The sequence below is a fragment of the Gymnogyps californianus genome, chromosome 7, assembly GCF_018139145.2.
Source record: "Gymnogyps californianus isolate 813 chromosome 7, ASM1813914v2, whole genome shotgun sequence".
Taxonomy (NCBI): domain Eukaryota; kingdom Metazoa; phylum Chordata; class Aves; order Accipitriformes; family Cathartidae; genus Gymnogyps; species Gymnogyps californianus.
In genome coordinates this window covers 25,069,998-25,092,684 of record NC_059477.1, presented here as the reverse complement: position 1 = coordinate 25,092,684, position 22,687 = coordinate 25,069,998, and the positions used below count along the sequence as shown (strand labels likewise).

Genomic DNA, 22,687 nt, shown 5'->3' with positions numbered 1-22,687 from the left:
TGAGTAAAGGGAAAAAACAAACTGCGTGATTTGATTGACTAGGGATAGTGAATGGATGAAGAACATGCTATAAATAACACGCTCCTCTAAAAGTTACTTTGTAGATACTTGCATGGTAGTGAATGTGACTTTTAACCATAAATTTTTATTAGATTAATTTTTTCTAATTTGAAACTTTTTCTGATGAAGTACTTTGGTTCTGAGAACAAATTATGAGGAATTTTTAAAAAATGTCTAAAGTAGACTTTGTAGTCAAATAGAAAGCATTTAAATAGATCTGCAGATACATTGTGTCCTTCTGGGGTTGATTCAGATCAAAACTCCTAAGTGATTCTCCCATATCTGAGTTCACCAACTTAACTATTATTGCAGTCTCTCACTTTTTTTTGTATTTGTGCATATGTTTGTACAGATATTCTGTCTCACTTTCCCCTTCCCTCTTTTAGTTTCTATAAAAGAGGAATTCTGACAGAAGGCAGTAGTGTATTCCAGTTGTTTGTGACACTCAGAAAGGAGTGATATGCTATGAAATGCAATGCTGAGACTCTGATCCTTGCTCCTAGTCAGATAAACAGTATACAGTTTTCTTTAAGTTGTAGTTACTTTGTAGTTACTCTGGATATTACTTTTTTTGTCTTTTCTAATTTTTGCATATGTATAATGAACACTGAGGGACTGAGCTGGCTTTCAAAAAAACTTATGAAGCCTTTCCTTGTAACCACCCCCAACTTCCCGCAAAAAAAAAAAACCACCAAAAGGAAAACAACAGATTTCTTGATTTTTGGCCAAAAGAAAATTAAATAATTAAAAATTAGGATAATTAAGAATTTCTGCAAAAATGTTTATTTTTAAAAAAATTTAATAATGTTAGTCAAAAAATTGTCTTTTGCATTTTAGCAAAACTGAGAACTTCAGTTATTTCATTTGAACTTATCCTCTGCATTTTATAGAGCCTTACTAGCCCCAAGCCTACAGTAGACGCTGTCTAGAACCTTAATGGGAGTAAGAACGATTTAAAAATTATTTTTATCCAGGGTAATTTAACTTCCCCAATATTGCAATAATACTACTACCATAAAATAGCTGATTCTGTTGAATTAACAGAATTAAATGAATTAATGTTAATGTGTTCTGTACATAGATTATAATTGCATATATTTATTATGTAAGATAAGGTTTGTTATGTAAGGAGGTTTTGATAGTCTCAGTCAAGTCTGACTGTGAAGCTTATGATATATTTTTGGAAGTTTTTTTTCACGTTTTTTCTAACCAGAGCTTCATGTTTAAATGCATGTGTGAGGATCTTGAAGGAGATTATATATAGTATTTATCTTAGAGGTTCTTCTAGTCCAATTTTTAAATAAGTATTTCTGCAGTATGTATGGTTACTTTCAACCATCTATCCTTTACAATTTTTTTATTTATCTTTTATTTGCAGATTTCTGTTTGTTCTTCTTGGACCACTGGGTAAAGGGCAACAATACCATGAGATTGGAAGATCAATTGCAACGCTAATGACAGATGAGGTATTTTTATTCATGGCTTGGTTTTAGTCATTTTGTACTGACTGAAGAGATGTAATAGGGAATGTCCAATGTGGAATTGTCCAGATGAAATGTGGCTAATCATTCTGATGATGTGCATGTAGCATTCTAGTTCATTTCGTGATCCTGTAGCAGCCTAGATTATACTGCCATAAGGAGATAACAAAATGAGAAACAATATTCACATGCAGGGATATCTTCACTGAGAAGATTCTATTTTACACAGTTACTTTCCAGTGGAATTAATTGTGTTTTAAACTGTAAAACCTCTAGAACATTTAGCACCAATAAGGATGTTTTTCCATAGCAGCGGGAGCTTCTATGAAAACTATGTACCAGAAACTCTAGTCAGTTGAAGCTGAGATTGTTTGTTTGGTGGGAACTGCATGAAGTGCGTTCTATTTCAGAGAAAAGGGGCCATCGTGAAAAATGTTATGAGAATATTCCTTTCCCCATCTCTTTTTCCTCCCACATACACTTCTCCATTTTTCACAGGTGTTCCATGATGTTGCTTACAAAGCAAAAGACCGCAATGACTTGGTGTCTGGAATTGATGAATTTCTTGATCAGGTTACTGTTCTGCCTCCTGGAGAGTGGGACCCAACAATTCGAATAGAACCACCGAAAAATGTTCCCTCTCAGGTTTGTACACTGTAAAATTCAGACACTTCTAAATGTTGTGATGAATTTTTCCTAGGTAGAATTAACTCTCATTAATTTAGTGTTTAGCAGAATCACTATATGGACGTTTTGCATGCTCTTTTTTTTTTTTGTTAATTTGCTTTAGAAGAACCCTTGTCTTGCAAGCATACAGGATAGCGATGACATTTCATGTAGTTCAATACTAGCTCTCTCCTGAGTAAAGACAGATACTTGTATCTAAAGATCTTAAATTCAAGGATAATTGGTCATAAGCATCTTTGATTATTCTGAATAGCCATGGTTTGCTCTTGTTCTAAGCTTATTGCAAGAATTGATCAAAGCAGCCTGGCTTGCTACTCTTTACAATGTTTTCTGATACAAGATGTTCTGTAATCAGTTATTTAAATTTCTTAGACCACAATTCCTTCTACTATTTCCTGTTATAGAACTCCTCTACAGCTTATGAAGAGGTTATGTTGATGAATCTTACAATAAAATTTTCATGTTTGGTCTTTCAACTCTCAAAGCCTGTTTCCTCTGCTAAAATTATGTTTTGGTTGCTAAGACCCATGAGAAGTATCTTTTCCTTCTGGTAGGAGAAGCGTAAGATCCCAGGAGTGCCAAATGGAACTGCAGCCCATGGGGACACAGAACAACCTGGAGGACACTCTGGACCAGAACTGCAACGCACTGGAAAGTTAGTGAAAACATACGCAAAATCTTAAGTGTTCTAAGTGATGCACTTCCAAAGGAATCGCAGCGGTCTGGTTCTCTGTCAAAGGACTGGCTTGGCATATGATTTTTTTTTTTTTTCCAGGCATTTTTCCTGATTTGTGTACCACATAGTTGAAAAGGACAGTACGTGCTAATTTGCAGAAAGGGGGAGAGGGCAAGAGGATTTGAGTTTTGACATTGTATTTATTGCAGGCTCCTTTCTCTATTATTTATAAAGGTCAGAGCTCAGTTAAACTTGGTTAATGTTTCTTATTTTTGTACAGCACAAAGGAAAAGTTGGGAATAGTCTTGTGCCATGTATTATGAATGCTTCAACTATTTTGTAGTTGAAGTTTCTGGGTTGTGCAGCTCTAGCATTTCTTTTTTACCTCCGTAAGCCATGATATGTCCTGGTACATGAGGCTATGCAGTATGGCTGCAATATACCCGCATCGGAAGGAAGAATTTGCCCCAAGGAATACTTATCTTCTCTCATCTGATATGGTGTGGTGTAAGTGCATCAGCTGTCAGTGGTTGCCTTAGTGCAGTGTAGTTGTGTGATAGACTTTTCTTTTACCTTGCTGCCTCTTGATATTTAAATATCATTCCTACCTGCATAAGGCTAAAGATTCAGCTGCAGTGTTGGTGTACATAGTGGGGCAGAGGAGATGATGGCCAGTCTGGCTTTAAGCTGTTCTCTCACCGGTGAACCTGGTAATTGACGGCTCAAAGGATCATTCTAATATTTAGGAGATGGTGGCACTTTGTCTTTCTCTTTACCCCGGCAACATCTGATACATTGGGTGCCTGTGAGAAAAAGAGCATTGTGGGGATATTTACTGTAACTGTATGGTATATTGTAAGGGAGCATCTGTTCCTAAATATTTGATTATATTTAGCATAGTGTAAATGACAAAAGATGACAGTTCTTGTCCTTGGAGAATTGTGGCCTACATTCAATTCTGTCATCAAGTGTATTTAGGAAAAGGTTCTCAAATAAAGAATGTGAAGCTCTATATGTAGACATGTGGGCAAATGGGCACTCTGGTAGCTCTCTGATTAAACAAATGCAAAGAGTTATTTCACGTAATAAATAATAGGATTTTATGTGTGGGAGCTAACAACTGTTCAGAAGTTGGGGGTCTGGATGATTAGATGAAGATTTTATAAAAGAAACATGCAAATTAGTTTGTTTTAAAAACACAATTTCCTGATTAAAGTTATCAAGACAGGGTTCCCAGAAACTTTTTTCTGGGAAGGATGAATTATAAGAGTATGTATCATTTGATCAAGAACAATAGCTTCTCTGCCGTATGTTTAAAGCAGTACTGTGCAAGAAGGTTTGGTATGCCTTTTTCATTAATTTGATCTCTTCTATTTTTTTTTAGATTTTTTGGAGGATTGATTTTAGATATAAAAAGAAAAGCTCCCTTCTTCTGGAGTGACTTCAGGGACGCTCTCAGTCTGCAGTGTCTGGCATCATTTTTGTTTCTGTACTGTGCTTGCATGTCTCCTGTCATCACATTTGGTGGTCTTCTGGGAGAAGCAACTGAAGGTCGTATAGTATGTGTTAAATCTGAACTTTTAAAACAAACTTACATTCCTAGGTTTGTGGTTAGTATTTTCTTGTTGTTGCATGAATCACCTTTAAATATTGGTGTTTCAATGTTTAGAAGGCTACAGACTAAGACATTGCAAAAAGAACCTGTTTGAAAATTTATGAACACTTCTCTCTCTATCATATTCAGAGTGCAATAGAATCACTGTTTGGAGCATCCATGACTGGAATTGCCTACTCTCTCTTTGGTGGACAGCCTCTCACTATACTTGGCAGCACAGGACCAGTTTTAGTGTTTGAGAAGATCTTATTCAAATTTTGCAAGTAAGTGAAGATCATGATATGCATCATGCCTCGGGTGTTGTTAGGTAAAAGTAGAGGCACTGATCCCAGTTCCAACATCTGCAGAATAAGATCAACAGTTTCTTTTGGAGTGCACTGCTTAGGCTTTCAGAGTCTGAAATTATGCAGTGACTGAGACAAATGAATTGGTGGTAATGCGGCAAGGTTGATTTTTTTTTTTTTTTTTTTATTATTGGTTTTTGTTTGTTTGTTTTCCAAAAAAACCCCAACCTGTTTTGAAGGGAATGCAAGGTTCAGGATGTTGCGTTTTTTTATTATTGTGTAATTTTCAACTCTGAAACAGTACATTTAAATCTGTGGTTTATCTCATCCCTAACTCGTGCAAAAGGTGTTACCTCTCACCCAGGAAGTACGTGCAGTGGCAGTGGTGCCATCTTTCAATAGTCACTAACATAGACCCTGGCCTTCCTCCACCTGAACAGAGAAGGGGTGAAGCGTCATGCCACAACAGCATATCCCCACATTTATGTTAATGTGCTATACATGACATACCTCTGCCACAGTGTGGGTAAAAATTATGTCTGCATCTTGGCAACCATCATGCTTCTCTGCGATCCTCTCTGCTTTTCTGCCTCATTGCTGTGACGGGGACTTCTGAACCAAGATCTCCTGAACCTGAACAGCGTAGAGCAGGAGACCCCACTTAGCACCCCAAAAGCTCTTTTATCACCTTCAGATAGACCTTTCAGTTCTCTGTGATAATGTCACCCAACGTGTTTAGAGCTCTACTACCATATGCAATAAGCATACAGGATTTTGCTGAAAATTGTTATTATAGCTACTCTTGCAGCTTAAGAAGAAATTGGCAGGTGTTGGCTGTTCACAAGGCAGGATATGGGATAAAAAGTGGGTGGACCTTATACACTTCATGTGTGTGACTACTCTCAAAGCTGCTCACTCACTCTAGTAGAGATAGAGCTCTTTGTGTCCTGTTAATTGGGAGGAGAGCTCAGGTCAAGAGGTGACTTGCAGTATCTTCAGTTCACAATAGGTAAATAATTTCTGATTCAGACTGTCCCGAGAATTGCACATCCCTAGGCAAAGGAAATTTTGGAGCTGCGTCTTCTCCATGTACTGTGGCTGGGCAAAAGATAAACTGTGTTTAATTTTTTTTTTCTTTTTTTTAGAGAGTATGGGTTGTCGTACCTTTCTCTGAGAGCTAGCATTGGACTGTGGACTGCAATCCTGTGCATCATCCTTGTTGCAACTGATGCAAGCTCCCTAGTCTGCTACATTACCCGGTTTACTGAAGAAGCTTTTGCGTCTCTTATCTGCATCATTTTCATTTATGAGGCCTTAGAGAAGCTGTTTCATCTCAGTGAGACATATCCAATCAACATGCATAATGATTTGGATCTGCTGACAAAGTACTCGTAAGTAAGATTTCTTCTGTTGACACTGGGGGGTTTTTTCATAGGTTATGTTTTCTCTGTGAGGAATGCAAACCAGTGCACAGCAGGAAAAGTTTGCAGTAGTTGCAGACTTAACATGTGGAAGCTATTGAGTTAGGCATGATGCTGGCATATGGAAGTAGTAGTTACTGGAGGTATGTGTACAAGCAGTACATGTTTACTTAAGATAAGTAAAAAATATCTTTACTTGAAGTTTGGAAAAGCTTACACACACGCAACTTGGAAGTCCTAGCATAAAAAATAGGACTTGGAGGGACCTCAGCTTTAGGTCTTTATTCACATTCTTATTTAATGAGGTGTAACTCAATGATCTCTTACTGTAACCTTGTCCTGATGTTTTATAATATTTTATTGGGTGTTCAGGCAACATTTTAATATCATATTTATCTGTTTTTTTTTTTTCCCCCAAATTGAAATATTGACCTATCTAAAAAGGATATAATTTGATGTACCTCCTTTATTTTAAACCTCTCTGGCAGTTAAGGTTCAAGCTCCAAGAACTGAAGTGGATTTGGAATTGTTAGGTGCTTCTCAGCAGTGATTGATTTTGTCATATTCAATTTGTTCTTAATAACAAGATTTTTAATATGACTCCTATTAATCAGCTTTACTTTATTGTGGAGTTTTGACAGGTAGTATTCTACTTGGGCAATAAAAAAGTGAATGGCTTTAATCAATAGCGTTTCATTTAGAAGTAAAAACTCACAGACTTGTTTCTGTGATAAGAGAACAAAAATGTTCTTCCAGTAAAGGACAAGGTCCTAGTCTGTCTTGAGGCCAATTAAGCCTGGTCACCTCAGCAACTAAAATGTCATTAAAAAGCATTTTCAGAGAAGATCCCCCTCCAGAAATGTCTTTATTACTTCACTGAACCCATTTGAACCCTCTGCATGAGCAGGGTGGGGCCCAAAAGGAACAATACTTGAACAGTGCCACATCTTCTGTTCACTGGAAAAACAGGAGTGTCTCAACCAAATGTCTCATTTGCATTTTAAGCTGGGAAAAACAAAACACAGCGACAGAGAAAACATTTGAGCTTGGTATATGTTAGCACTAGAAAAATAGTTAGCAAATCCTGAATCTGAATGCACGTTATATACCTTAATACACAGAACAAGTTAAATTATAGAAACTGTAGTTCTGCTGTAACATACTCTCTCACCATGCTGAAAAAAGTATTATTTCTCTCTAATAGTTTAACCAGTAGACAAAGGAATATTAATTTTAAGAGAAAGCAATAAACATCAAGAATAGACCATGCGTTCAGTTGAGGTTATATCCTGGTCTTATTTAACTTCACTTAACTTCTATGAAGTCGTTATTTTACTCTAAAGAGCCTCATACAGCACAGTGTTTGTGGATTTTTTTTTTTCCTTTACCACTTCAAAGTAGTCGTCTCAAAGGGAAAGAGAATATGATGTTCTCATACAGTTTTGAAAAACAGGTGTTGAAATACTATACAAAGACAAAAAATTATTCAGAAACCATTTAGGAGGCGGAGCTGAGATGTTAAAATACGTAATGAAAAGCATAAACACAAATGGAAATACAGATTCCTGGGTAGCTAGCTTTATTCATGGTTAGCTGAATCCTGTGATATTGCGTGAGATTTCAGAGAAATAAGATTAACAGTCTTGCTTGTATAAGGGTACAGTGATAGGTATCTCTATATTTTATGAAAGTGTTTTATCATCATAGTCTCTATGTTTACAAATAAAAGATTTTGGTTTTATTTCAAATTGCATTCATTAGTCAGAATCCCAAATTGATTCTTGAAGGGTGTTGTTTACTTGCTGACTGCCCTCGGTAACTGTCTTCATTGAATGTAGAATGTGCAGAGCAAGCAGAATCGTAAAAGAGCAGCAATTGTCATCCTCCAGTTACAGCTATTGACCTGTCCTGTCCTACAGTGTTGGAGTACCAGCACAACAGTTTTAGATTTTCCAAACACAGTTCCTGAAGGACAGGTGTCTTCCAGATGTTTGGAAGAAAGATTGACCGCCGTCTGGTGTTTTCAAACACATATATAGCTATCAAAATTATTTGATATAATAGTTTTGTAGCTATTTACGGAGTTGTCATTTCATACCTGTATTTTCAGTTATTCTTTCATTCTGTGTAGATAGTACAAGTAAATTGACTTTTAAACTCCTGCATTACATTTCACTTTCAACATTTATGTTGTATCTTCTACTTGCAGCAATATCCTGTTTATGGCAACTGACCCCACTAATACCAAAATGACGAGCTGTAGACGTAGTTATAGGCAGCGTAGCTCTTATAGGATGTGGTTTATATTTTTTTAACCTTGAAACTGGTTGTTGGAAACGCCAGTATGCGTATTGATTATCTTGTAAGGGCACATCTGCTGATTCCAAGGATCTGTGCTCTGAACACAGCAAAGTGGTAATTCCAGCCTCTTCTGTTCTCCCCCCTCCCTTCTCCTTCATCTGAGTTTTTCTTAGTTCTTCAGAACCGGCCCTGACAGGTTGGGAGAATGGAAAGATGTGCTCTGCTGGAGCAGCTCTACATCAGCTGCCCAAATGACCAGTGCTTTCACAGCAGGCTTGGTGCAACCTGAACTCCATGGGTTTGCTGTGCAGATATGCACATATTACTCTGTCCAGACACAGTGGCCATTTGCCCAGAACATGAAGGTATCACAATTATCATCCCCACAGGATCATCACAAGACAAGACATTTCAAATAACCCTCAGTCCCTGCTCAAATGTCTGTACACATCTCAGTTCCAGAAAGATCAGAAACTAGAAGACGAATAAGCATAAAAGCTTACTTGACATAAAAATCTCGTTTTTGTGTACTTGAAGTTGGGGAATATTGCTTTCACAAGGAATTAGAAGCTTTTTCTGCAGCATCTGATTCCAGTCCTCCTACTTGTAGTTTCAATGGGTAACAAACTTGGGCTGAAACTGGTCCTGTCCTTAAAGGACCAGCATACTCTGTTACAGAAGCTAATTAGTATCTGCTGTTTTGCTAATTAAAACAGCTGTTTGCATTTTCCTCTTTGGGGATTTTAAAGACAAGTTTTTAATTGTTAGTAAAGCCTTGGCAGTTCTTTAATTAGCAATGGGTGAACTTCAAAAGGTTGAGCAACTCATTTCTCTTTGAATGCTCAGACAAAGCTTATGTAAAACTTTATCTTGGATCTGCAATTCTATGCTAGAAAACTCAGGTTATACTGTAAAATTTCTGTGTTCTCTGTATTCTGCCTGTTGCCCTCTCAGAAAGTTGATGATAAATAGGTCAGGACACTGTATATATTTGAAGCTTTCAGTGTATGCTGTGGCCCAGCCCTCCTCTCTTCTCCCATGGGCTTTCTGAGGATGCTCTGATGTCCACAGGTAGTCCATCTACATCCCAGTACTGTTGCCTTTGCCCTGGTGAAGATACGAGTTTGACCCAGGAAAAGTCATTGGCATGCTGTTAGTACTGTCCTTTGGAGTGCTAGAAAGACAAAGAAAATCGTAATTTAAAATGGTTGGTATTTCAACCAGATTGGAACCATATTTCAAGTGAGAAAGAAAACCCATTCTGTATTTTGGGTGGGTTTGAATTCTGTCATAAACAGTCTCTGTTGCAGGAGTTTGATGTAAAAGACTGTACTGCATGCATCTCCTCATATTTAAGAGTATAGGAGTCATTACTAGTATCTGCCATAACAAACCTTAGAAGACTGTAGAAAGAACATTCAGAACAGTTGGGTTTTTTGTTTTGTTTGTTTTTGTTTTTTTTTTTTTAAATCAGGCAGACCCAAATATTTGAAAATCAGCTGAAAGTCCTCCTAAAAGATTTCTTAAAAATTCATATTTACCATTTTACCATTTTAGGTAGAAGATATGAGTTTGAGTTTGTTACAGAATTGTATCTCAAAAAGACAAAAGTATCTTTTGTTGCATGATCTAATTAATGTAGAACTAGTCCTAATGCACTTTTTACTCGTTTTCTTTATTATACTTGTTTGTTACTCTGTGTTGAAATATTGGCCCTAGTCATCAGGTGATCTACTTGCAGGCAAATCCATTCAGCATTCGTATGTAACTTTTTCTTAAAACATCATCTTTACGATATGGATGATAAAGAATAAGGCATTTAAGAGCTAAATCAAAAGAAGAACAAAGACAACCTGATTTTCAGTGTGCTGCTGTGCTGCATTTTTTTTCTTTTTAAACTACATTGTTTTGAAGTAATTTAAATACACTAGCTACATTGTTTATTAAATAACATACACATACTTTTTGATCTGGGCTTTTCTTTCTTTCTTTCTTTCTTTCTTTTCTTTCTTTTTTTTTTACTGTGACCTTTTTGTATTTGTCATGCCATTAGCATTTGTAGGTTGGCATAGCAACTCTCTTATTTCTGCACTCTCCTCCTCCTGCTTTTTCCTACCCCTGTAGCAAATATATCTCCAGCTAGTGAATCCTGTCTGGAACACTGATGCATATCAGTTTTGATGTGTATATTAAATATTAGGATATCATTTTTGCTAGGAAAGGAGAACCCTACAACTAGGTGGATTAAAAACAGAGGTTCTCAAAAGGAAAACAAAATAAGCATTGTGGATGAAAGGAACGTGATTTAGAAAGCAATCCATTATTCTTTAAAATACAAGCATTTTAAGATAGTTATCTCAGAATACAGAAGATCAATTATTTCTCAGTGTGAGGTTGCTTAGATCTTGGGACTTTATATACCTTTTGGTTTGTATTAATTCTTTTTTCAAAGTGATGAATTCATGTTGTTTTTAATAATTCTTTACCAGAAGTTACTAAATTATTAACAGATTACATTGAATAATTTTAAAGTGATTTCTTGGCATAGTAATATGCATATTGCAATCTGTCTTGGTATTGACATGCACTTAAGCATTAGGAGTAGAAAATCCCACTCTGATGTAATTAAGGAGCCAAGATCATGTCAATCTCAGTTATCTTTTGCAGGCTATAGAAACCATTACTTCTAGAAGGCATTGTGAAGATTGGTTTTGTGCATACCACTGTTTGCACAAGCAAGTTTTAAATCTTTCATTATCTATATAACTTAATCTAAATACATTATTATTGGATGCAAATTAGGTTGTTTTATACTCTGTATTCCTTAAGCTGCGGGTGGAATGAGAAGAGTCAGTGATGATAAGCACAGAATTTCTCATTAGGATCCCAGGCATGTAATTGAATTCCAATTCCTGTAATGATTTCTTTGAACTTAGATATGAATATAGATTTTCTTTTTCCCTTCTTTATATTTTTTTTTCCTACAATTAAGTAACTGTGCCATATCCTGTGTGTCTTTCCCTGAGAATGTCCCTCTTCTTCCCAGAGCCATGCAACTGCCATCATTGAGTGTAACTGCTCGTTCCCTTTTGCTTCTTGACAAACCTTGGAATCCAGAAATTATTTTTCTTTATTCCATTTATTCTGGGACTTCCCTACGTCTGCCCAACCCAATTGACTAATTTTTCTCTCTTTCCCTCTTTTGAGCCCAGGGAGTGCCCACCTTGCTTCCTTCTTTCCTACTGCTCATCCCCTCCACTTTGGAAACAGATCTCCTTGTTAAGCAATTCTCCACAGCATTCAGTCTGTAGTTGATAGGTGGTCTACACAATGCCTTCAAAATCTAGAAAGGCTTACGTAAAATCCTTGGGTGGTTTTGTTACCGGACATCTATGTGTTTTGATACATTACAGCTGAACAATCGAAACTTAAGCTGACCATATAGCATTATAGTATATTACAGTATATTATTTCTGAACCAGCATTATACTGAATTTCTTCTCCTCAGGTGTACGGTTTTTTAACTTTGAAAGGGGGGTGAAGTGACATCCTAGAACTATTTCTCAGTGAAAGCTTTCAGATGACTTGTCAATATCCCACGTAATTACACTACTTTTCTGCACATTAACTTCTGTGTGTGGCAGTTACATACCGTAGTACTGCTAAGAATGCATGGACTGCATACTGCACCAGGCAGCTAATAAAGACCAACCTTTATGAGTGACAGTCAAGGTTAACAAAACTACAGTGTGATTATAAATTTGTTTTCTAGGGATTCCCCTTGACAGAACAACATTCTCCTCCTGATGTGCTATCCAAAGAAACCTTTGAGATTTCTTCACTCTAACATCAGTTTCCCCCTGTCAGATTTATCTCTCTCTATGTGTGTGTGAAATTGTCGTGCTGCTGAGTGCATTGTCTAGGTACTTTTGTAGGCTTTTCTGTTTTCCTCCTCAACTTCACCAACTAAACTATATAGACTTCCAACTTTAGAGAATATATGTGGATGCCTACTGATGTTTGTGATTGTCAGAGATGGGCTACTTAATGACTCAATGGTCTAATTCAGGATGGCAGATCTCATGAATAAAGGAAGAAAAAAATCTTGTCTTGCTATGACAGCTGTGCTTTGAAAGGGTTTTGTGATACTGAGAATAGAACTTAACTGACAAATCCATTTCCCATCAGTATTAATTATTTTGTTTCCAGTCTCTTCTCCACCGAGACTTTAATTTCGTCGTTATGAATGTTGACATGAGAAGGAATATGGTAAATATAATGCCAGGGATATACAGGCGTTGTAGGTGTGGGACAGCAGAGAACTCATCGTCTATGGTATTGTGTTGTCTCCTTCCCATAGCAGTTGTTAGACAAACAGAAGGACTCTGCGAGTGCCCATAATTCACATGAAAATGGTGTATTTGGAGACAACCTAAACATGCATAGCATTCTGCTATTGATGTACTTTCCTTCAACCTTGTAAATGCAACATAAAGAATACTCATGCATATATTCTAATACCTTACTTTTAAAACAAAATTAGTGATGTTACTTTCCATTTCATGCCATCTTCTTATTCTGTCTCTGTTATGTGATCAGTGCACAGCACACTGTAGAGCATACTCTGTGTCTTAGGGGAAGAACTTCCTACTCATATTACCAAATATGTGCTCTGATATTCACTGAGACATTGTTTAAACAAGCACATTTTGTAACTTATTTGTCATACCTGCCTGTTGGTTTTTTAATAATATAAATGTTCATATTGAGCAAATCTCATTCTCTATTTTAAGTGAGCCAGAAAGATTTTGCTATTCTAGGAAGGGGAAATGGTATGTTGGCTAATTGTGAAGAAGTTGCAGTTGCATCTTTTATAGGTCAGATCTTTAGCTAGTATAAATAAGTGTAGCTTGCAATATGTACATGCTGGAAAAATAGGAGCTGCAAAACGGTGCCTTATGAATTGGATAAAATCATCAATAGTAAGTGCCTCCTAGTCTTGAAAACAACATACTGAAAAATGGTAACTGCCTAGGGATGAATAGCCATGAGGCTTTCAAAGGAGCTGCACCATTTAAGTGGATTTTATTTACTCAAAAAACACTGTGCAAGGCTCTTGTTCGAAGCTGTTATACTGGCTGTAAAGGCAGCAGAACGGACTAGCACCACGCTGCATGTTTAAAGTCTGTGTGGGGAGGAGAGCACGCATGACAGGTTAAAGAGAAGAAAATGGTGAAGAACAAGCCTGAAGAATCAGGGGTGAGACATGGAAATTAGAGGGATTCCCCCACCAGACCCAGGTTAATTTCAATTGAACAAATAGGCCTAGGGAATACGTTTCTTGTTTTGCAGTAAACAGAAAGTTACAGTCAGGATGAAAGTGTTTTTAGTACAGAACCTTTCACCTGACTAGTTGTTGAGCAACAATGATGTTTATCTTTCATTGCTGATCTACAAAGCAGGGGGAAAATATTCCTCAACTTTACATATAAAATAACAGGTTTCTACTTTACTAACCCATATTCCTTTTTCCATTGTCCATAAAAAGAAGGATCATACGGACGGTCTTTTTGGTGCTATTAAGGATAGTAATAGCTATTCCTTTTGTGGAACAAAGAACACTGCTAGTTGTCTGAGACTTCCTGAAACTGCTGTTGTCAAATCCTAGCTCTGTTCTTTGAAAACAGGACAAGTTGTAGGAAATGTTGCACGCAGTGAAGTTATGATGGCTGCCTCAAGTCAATGAGATTTATGAAATTGAGACTTATGAAACAAAAGCAAAAAGAGCTAGGAAAAACGTGGGGAGGTTGGAAGGGCAAAGAAGGGAAGGGGGATGCCATCAGTGACCTATACTGCCTGTGCTGTTACAGTTGCATTGGTGCTGAAGATTTAGCTGAAGTCTTGATCCTCCTGTGAAAGGGAGAGAGGTACAGGCTCCAGAGGATACCAGTTTGTCAGCCAGTCCTAAAATTTATTATTTCTAATTACCTTTGTTCCCCATCCTGATTTGCCAGAGATTTCTTGAGCACCTTGGAAGAGGTAAAGGCAATAAAAAGTCCTTGCTCTGGTTATTTTTCTAGCTAGCAGCTTCAGGCCATTATTTTTCTGTTACTTTCTCCTTTTGTCAGTTCTGATCTTATGACAGTTCTCCTGCAGTTTCCTGAAGACTGTCTTGTCTGAAATGGTTTATTAGTCTACCTCAGATTTATAAGCCACTGTGTTAGATGTTTAAATACCCTAGAAGAAAGCGAGCTCCACTGACTTCTGCCTAGTTGCAAAATACGAAAGTTTTAAGTACAGAAGGGAATGACCTGTGACTGGGTATCTAGTGCCATTTTAGATCTCAGCCTCCAGCTGCTGTGAAAGCAAAGGCATGAGTCACCATAGACCCTCTCACATACGTGCCAACCCCACATACCATGGGCTATAAAGGCACCCATGTTTAGACATCTGAATTGCTCCCAGGAGATCAGAACATCTTGCCAGCAGCCAAAAGTGTAAAGATGCAAAAAGAATTGTTCTGTCATCAGTGTGATGAAATGGGTATATTGTGAGATTGGCAGCAGAGATTTCCCCCCCCCCCCCCACTATAGTGACGCCTATGCTTTTGCCACCACAACCAATGTCATATTCTTCCCTGCCTATATTCTAGCTGTGAAAAAAGCAGTTTCTTCCTAGCCATGATGAAGGAGAATCAAATGAATCATTCTGTATCTTTTAGCATAACGAAGATGATTGCTGACTCCTTATCACTAAAAGGCATGGGAGTATGTTGCTAAGTTGGTACTGTATTTGGAGCTCAATATGTTGCTTAGAAAATATAGGTGTATGTGTAGTCTCTTGCTCATTGATAATGGCATAAATTCCACATTGATCTCTTGTAGTGGGCAAGTGCTCAGCACTTTAAACAACATTACAAGAAATTAAGAGTATTTGAACCTCCAAGAGGCAATACATTTTTACTTATTCCAGCTGGCTGAGTAATATTTTGTCAAAAAAAAATAGAAAGATATGTTAGTGCTTAACAATTCAGTGTATTCTACTTTTTCTCCTGAGAGCTGACCTCTCAGAGTAAAAAATGACAATGAAAGAGACTAAAAGTTTTAAAAGATTAAAGTAGAAAGCCTTATTTCACTAATGTGAGTTTCTCCTTGCAGATGAGTTGTATTGGGAAATAGTCATCATTGAAGCAATTCCATGTTAGGAAATGTCAAATTTTGGTAGATAATCTTTTCTGTTCTGGCACTGAATGATACCTCCAGTTGTGTTTTCTGGGCTGGACAGGGAGTGTCTTACTATCTCACATTTCTATAATGTTAAGCAATGTGATGCTGGAAGACAGTTATGCCATGGTACGATCTCACATCAAAACGTCAGTGTTGCCAAAAGACATATAATATTGAAAACAATGTAACGTTATATATATCAAAACACTGAGATCATTGTTTGAACGATCTTCTCAGTAGAAAGCAGGATCTGATCTTTACAGTTGAGGTCTAATTCTGCACCCATTCATTGACAAAAGCTGGGTGCAGGGTGATTTTGGTCTGCACGGGTGGAGTTTGCACAAGTCACTTGCTGATGAACAATGTGCCATCAGGAGATGCCTATGAAACTTGGTAAAGGCCAGACTGGAATGCTGTGAAGGAGGAAAATGGTATTGATACAGAAATAAACAGGGTGATGATCTCATCTGAAGGTGAATTACTTGAGCTGTATTAAACTATAGCTTCAATTGTCACGTTTCTGACTAAGGAAATAGAAATTTTGGCTTCTCTAACTTTTAAGTGTAATTTTGCAGTTTGCAGCAAGTATAGCTGTACCATGTAGTGTTGGTGACATGCACAGTCTTCCCTTCTAGTGAGAAAGTGACTGTGATTGAACAGCCCACATCACCTTGACCTACTGTAATCAAACCCCAATGGGCCAGCGTCTGGCCAGTCTGCGATCGGCGATGGACAACAGGGGGCAGGGAGCTCCTGTGCTCACAGGAAACAGTAGTAACCTGAAATAGCCACCTCTCTATTGTTGCATGAACATCAAATACTCCCTTGCGATAACATAGACATACCGTTTGTTGACTTTATTATGCTACCGTAGCTCACTAGTAGTGATGTGCTTCATTTAACCCATTTTGTAATATTTTAAACTATGCATTGAACATGCATTCATTCTGCACTTGGGGCCTGATCCAAAGCGTATTAAATATGTTTGAAACATCCAGGCTACTTCAGGGACTTTTGGCTCAGGCCCTCTATTTCTCTGACTGCTGTTGCTTTTTTTTTTTTTTTTTCTTTTTGTTCATGGGCTGTAAGGGTTTTTTCTTTCTTTTATAAATAGCTGCATTTAAAATAAAAGCAAGGAGTTGCACAAAGACAACCTGCATCTCTCTCTATGTATATATTAAATGCAGCTGTTGTCACATGTATAGTATTGTAATTGAAATACAGAGGCACTATTCTGTACTCATAATGTAGATGGTAGAATTTCTTACATAGAAAATTATACAAATGTAGATGAGAATTGTCATTTTGTGGAAACATAAACAGGCACAGAGAAAATAGATGGCGTAGGTAGGTGAATAAACTGATACTCTTCTAGAACTGGAATGCAAATGTACGCTTAATGGCTCTCCACTCTATAGTCACATGTTATCCTGTCCCCAGCTACTCCTGAAAACTTTATCGGAAAGGAGAGTACAGAATTTATTTACAGCCATCATAAGCACGTTAAAATACTAGCAGGATAGATAGTAGTATAGATTTTTAAAGTAGGATTAATTTAAAGAGAACTGCAAAGCACACTTGACATCTTGGAACCTGCAGAGTATCCTGCATATTTTGAAGGCTTTGTCAAAGAAAAAGCCTCCCACAGTTGCTTCAGAGGCTTTAAAGACTTAATTTTGATTTTTAAATTGCCTATTTGCAGTATTGTCCTCCCACACTGCCTCGTCACATTTTGTATGTTAAAATACACAATTTAAAATGAAAAGCATGCTTTTAAAGCAGCTGTGGGGAAGGGAAAAACAATGGACACAGAAGATCACAGAACTTTTGATGCTGGTGATCTTGCATAGCCCTGACAGTTGACTGGGCAGTTTGGCAGTTTTGCACACAAAGGCATTCTGGTAAAGAGAAAGAAGGAGGATACAGACAGTTTGTATTTGAGAAATGGATCAGCCTGGAACTGTGCATAGCATCTAATCCCCATGTAGGGAAGTTTTAGGTATAAGGATTGGAGCAGGACTGGCATGTTCTCAGTATTACAAACTGTGCTTAGAAGTATCAATAGAATAGGAGGAAAATAGGTGGAAAAACTTGCTGTGGACAGTGGTTTAAATATGTCACGTTACGTACTGTATATGCATATGCACCTCACGGCAAATTATACTCTAGTAATAGCACTAGCTACTGAACTACAAACTGTTTCAAAGCATGCGTTTACTGAATTCATTTAAACTAAAATTACCTGGCAAAGTAGAGCACAATTTCAGTATGTTATAAAGTTGATAATTTGGATTAATATCTGATACATCTTTGATTATTAAGGAAAAAAATATTATTTTGTCTTTTCAGGTGCAATTGTGTGGAACCAGAACATCCTAGCAATAAAACCTTACGATACTGGCAGGACTACAATATATCTGCATCTGATGTACCATGGGGGAACCTAACTGTGTCAGTAAGTGAAATATTGGAACTTAATAAATAAGGCATAAGCATAAATAATTTTCTCTTTCCTACTGCAGCAAATATATTGAAAAAAACCCCATGTTTTTTCTGATCATATTTGTTCAAATAAAGCATAAAATTTGAACAAAGATTAACGTAGACTTTGTAGCATTATGTCCTTTTGTAAGCATTTTGCAGCCTTTGACAATACACATTAAAGCAAGTATGTGCATTTTGTGTCCTGCTTTGGAAACTTCTTGACACACTAGTACAAGAGTTTGACTGAGATTAAGTCTAAACATGTCAAATGACAATGGATTTGTCCTAAATTCTGCCAGATGGCAAAACCAAAGTTCCTCTGTGTAGAAAGACTCAGAAGCATTTATTTCTCCTAGAACATTCTTACAGCTGTGTGGGCCATGAAGGAGAGGAAGGGGAGAAATTTTGTAACATTCTCTGTTCAGTGACCAAATTTCTCTCTGATGTAGGCCTTCAGTGTTAAGTATGTCTTAGTTGTGTAATTTTTTTTCCGGAGGGGCGGGGGTGGGGGAACAAGCTACAAACAGTTTGGGGAGCTTGCATGGATATGTAACTCGTTTCTAAACGGTACGCTTTTCTAGGTTTAAAGGATTTATTACTTCAGGTTTGCCTCCTTTAAAGCAGTATTTACAACTTGATTAAAATGTCATATTGAAGTCAGGCCACCACTTTTTCTCACAAATGGATCGTTTCATTACACAGTCAAAGCGGATTGAGTGCAAAAGACACCAAACTGAAGGGTTCTTTCAAAAAATATAAGTGAATTAACTTCATCGTGGGCATAACCAAATGAAACACTTAAAAGCCAATCCAGTGGACCGTCTCCAGCAGATACTGTTTTTTCTTTCAAAGGCAGGAATGCAGAAGAATTGGTGTCCTCCTACCATGAGTTGAGCAAGAGCTGCCTTCCATGGCTGCTTTGTCTTGATAGCAAGGACTGCTCCTCAACTCTGTTGGTGTGGCAACAGCAGAGAGAAAGTTGAGAACTGCTGGCCTGAGGGATTCCAGCAATCCAGAATGAATATTCTCAAAATTGCAGCACACTCTAAGAGCATCTGTGCAGGGGCAGACTCCTCCTCTCACTTTCTCAGATCTCTGACAGTGTTTTTCAGAGTACATTTGCAGCTGAGGAGATTTAAAATAACAGATTTTGTTTTAACTATAAATGTAAAAGACCGGCTGCATTATATAAAACCCTTTAAAACTTCTGTAAAAGCTTATTACCGAAACTTGAGTTTACATGGGTAGCAGTATAACTGACCGACTTTTCCCATGAGTCCCTATAGTTGTCAAAGAAATAACTGAAATTTTTCATACTTTCATGTATTTATTTCTTGCAAGCATCATCAGGAAACTTCAGTTCTCCTGTTCTAGAGAATTGCAGTAAAAGATTGGACCTAGTTGTCTATAAATATTTGGTCAGTTTCACGCCACTGTCTTTTTTACTGCTAATTTCTTCCTGTTGTTTCTTGTGTCTGATTTAAAAGTTCCAAGTTTCTGAAGATCTAGATTGGCACTCTCTCTTAAAAACAACAGTAGGACCAACAGTCTTTTTTGCTATCTAGGACAAAATGAGTGTGAGCAAAGTGTTTATTCTGATGGTGACAAAATCCTTTTCAGTAGGTATATGATGAAATTCATCCCTGTGCTGTGCCAACATCAAGGTCTAGCTCAGGCCAGGACAGGTTTTCTATTTCATGTCCCAGAATCTTGAGAATTTCTTCTGGATTTCCTGAATTTTTTTTTCCCCACCTGAAACCTTTATTTCATTAGTCAGAAGTGCATCATATTTATCCCAGGTTTACTGCTGTACCAATACAAAAAGTTTTGCTCTCCTTTGTCTCTCAGTCATCAAATAGCAACTGTGTATTTTTTTCAAGCCAGCCTTTGTTCGAAGCCAAGGTTTCTCATAACATGTCAAGCCACAGTATTGTGATGCGAGTCTGATGAGCCAGTGACCCAGTTCATTTGATACTAAAAGATCCTGATCTGGCAGGATATTGCTGCCTGGAATCTCTGATTCTGCGTGCTGTGTTTCCTTCTGCTTAATAAGTGTGGAGGGGTTTGGGCAGGAGAAGGAAAGGATTGTGAGTCCAGAGCTTGTAGCTCACATTTTTAGAGCTACTCTTTATTTCTCTGCTTGTTAACTTGGAACAAGTGTGATTTTAGACAACTAAGGATGGTATTGGAGAATTACTAGACAAGTTTTCTACTGTATTTGCATATTTGATCGTATATTATATTGGTTAGAATTAATGTTACAGATTCTGGGTTTTGCTGCGTTTTATCAGAGCGCTTTTTTTAAGAAAAAGATAATTGGTGGAATGTGCTGCCCCCATGTGGTATTAAATGTATTGGTCTCCTTTTAGGCTAATACTGTACATTCTAAGTAGTTTTTTCTTTAATTGCTTGGCCTGTGAAGTTAAAACAAAAAATCAGAATGCACCAGGAGCAGCCTTTCTCTTGGTAGCTTTTGAACTTCGCATTCCTCTCTTGAAAGGAGTTAGGAAGTGCAAATCTGTGTTTGTAAACAGAAAATAAGTAAGTGTACTTGTTCAGCTTGAAATAAATCTGGTTTTATATTAATGACTTATTTATGGTGTGTCTTAGTGAATTCATCATTCAATATGGTTAAAAAGAGATTCTTTTGAGGGTTTGAGAGTTTTCCATGCAGACTAGACACAAACACTAGGAGTTTTAATTTTTAAAACAATAAATATCTAAAAATGATTTTACTATTTCTAGTAATACAATCTGCTTGCAATTTAGGAAAGTAATTGGAAAGAAAATAGTGGTGTAAGCATGGATATTTTTCAGAACTATACTACTTTGCTCTCCCTGATAGGAATGTAAAAAGTTACATGGAGAGTTTGTTGGACGAGCCTGTGGTCATCATGGCCCTTATGTTCCAGATGTCCTCTTTTGGTCTGTCATCTTATTCTTTTCTACAGTAACACTGTCATCCACACTGAAGCAGTTCAAAACTAGCCGATACTTCCCAACAAAGGTGTGTGCCATTTTTTAAATTCAGAACTTGTCATTAGTCATGTGTAAGCATGAATTCCATCTGCATTGCAAATTCAATTAACTGCTGGTGAAGTGGACACTGCATCTTTTCTCTGTTAAAAATTGTATCAGAATAAGCATGGTTTTAGCTGTAAGCACAAAATGGCTTAAAACAGTAAAGAAAAATAAATCCTAAATCACACATGAATGTTTTAGTTAAAATTGTCATTTCTCTCAATAATCATAGGTACGATCTGTTGTCAGCGATTTTGCTGTCTTTCTCACTATTTTGTCCATGGTTTTAATTGACTATGCCATTGGGATTCCATCACCAAAACTTCAGGTTCCAAATGCTTTTAAGGTAATTTGTTGATAAATTGCACTGCCTTATTATTTTGACAAAGTAGTGTGCTATAGTGGGTTTATTATATTTTTTTTATCATCGGGGAGTAGTGATAGTATTCTGAATTTTTCGTGTTCACCAAGTACTATGCAACCTCTCTGATTAGTGGCCCATGTAAGTGAGCCTCTCCCATCAGGCCCCTTCATGCTTCCTAATGTCTTCTGTGTGAGGACCAACATGGCTCAAATTGCCCAAATCCTAGACTACTATAATGTTCTGGGGCTCCTTCCAAATTCTGGGCTCATTGTATCAAACACAACCAAGTCTGTAATATCCCAGATGATTTTATTATATGTAATTTCTCTTTTTGGTATCATAGGAAGTTTAGCATTTTTCTGTGCTCGTACATAGATTGATTTTAAAGGAAATCGTATCCTAGTAATGTTTTTGTATGTATTGTGAAGTTGAAATGTCAACAATCCTTAGAGTTCTTGACTGGTCATGCATGACTCTGTTTTTATAGCCCACCAGAGATGATCGTGGCTGGTTTATTACTCCTTTGGGGCCTAATCCTTGGTGGACAGTGATAGCTGCTGTAATTCCAGCCCTGCTTTGTACTATCCTTATCTTTATGGACCAGCAGATCACAGCTGTCATTATCAATAGAAAAGAACACAAACTAAAGGTATTCAGTCAAATAGTTATATTTTCACTGTCGTTTTCTGCTTCAGGTTATGTAATGTACCTTCATCTACTTGAGTATGCTAGTTTCTTATATGTTATATAGCACCCCTTTAAATTGTTATGCTTCTCTGTTGGTCCGTGTAGTACCTGTGCCCTGTGTCAGTGATTCACTGCCTTACAGATGTCTTTATGAATGTAATTTGGAGTAGAGATTCTGAATGAAGAAAGTGCTATCCTCTATGCTTTATTAGAAGTATGATACCCATTCACCTAAAGAAACATATGGATGTTAATAATTTCCTTAAGTACCATAATATTAATTGCCTTTTCAGATATTGACAGTGTTGTTCTACTGGATTGGATTTTGAAAAACTATTCAGAGATTATTTTGTAATAGAAGATTTTTTTTTTTTTCCTCT

General features: G+C 37.2%; 1 protein-coding gene across 2 annotated transcripts in view; it reads left to right on the top strand.

Annotated features, from left to right (window-relative positions):
- Positions 1 to 22,687, top strand: part of SLC4A10 (solute carrier family 4 member 10) — an 87,302-nt gene that overhangs the window by 46,938 nt on the left and 17,677 nt on the right. For both annotated transcript variants that reach the window (XM_050899605.1, XM_050899604.1), the window contains exons 7-16: positions 1,439 to 1,526; positions 2,040 to 2,186; positions 2,783 to 2,883; positions 4,289 to 4,463; positions 4,649 to 4,782; positions 5,949 to 6,194; positions 18,101 to 18,206; positions 21,081 to 21,242; positions 21,489 to 21,602; positions 22,108 to 22,269. In XM_050899605.1, the coding sequence (XP_050755562.1) occupies positions 1,439 to 1,526; positions 2,040 to 2,186; positions 2,783 to 2,883; positions 4,289 to 4,463; positions 4,649 to 4,782; positions 5,949 to 6,194; positions 18,101 to 18,206; positions 21,081 to 21,242; positions 21,489 to 21,602; positions 22,108 to 22,269 (1,435 nt within the window). The remainder of the gene's footprint in view (positions 1 to 1,438; positions 1,527 to 2,039; positions 2,187 to 2,782; positions 2,884 to 4,288; positions 4,464 to 4,648; positions 4,783 to 5,948; positions 6,195 to 18,100; positions 18,207 to 21,080; positions 21,243 to 21,488; positions 21,603 to 22,107; positions 22,270 to 22,687) is intronic.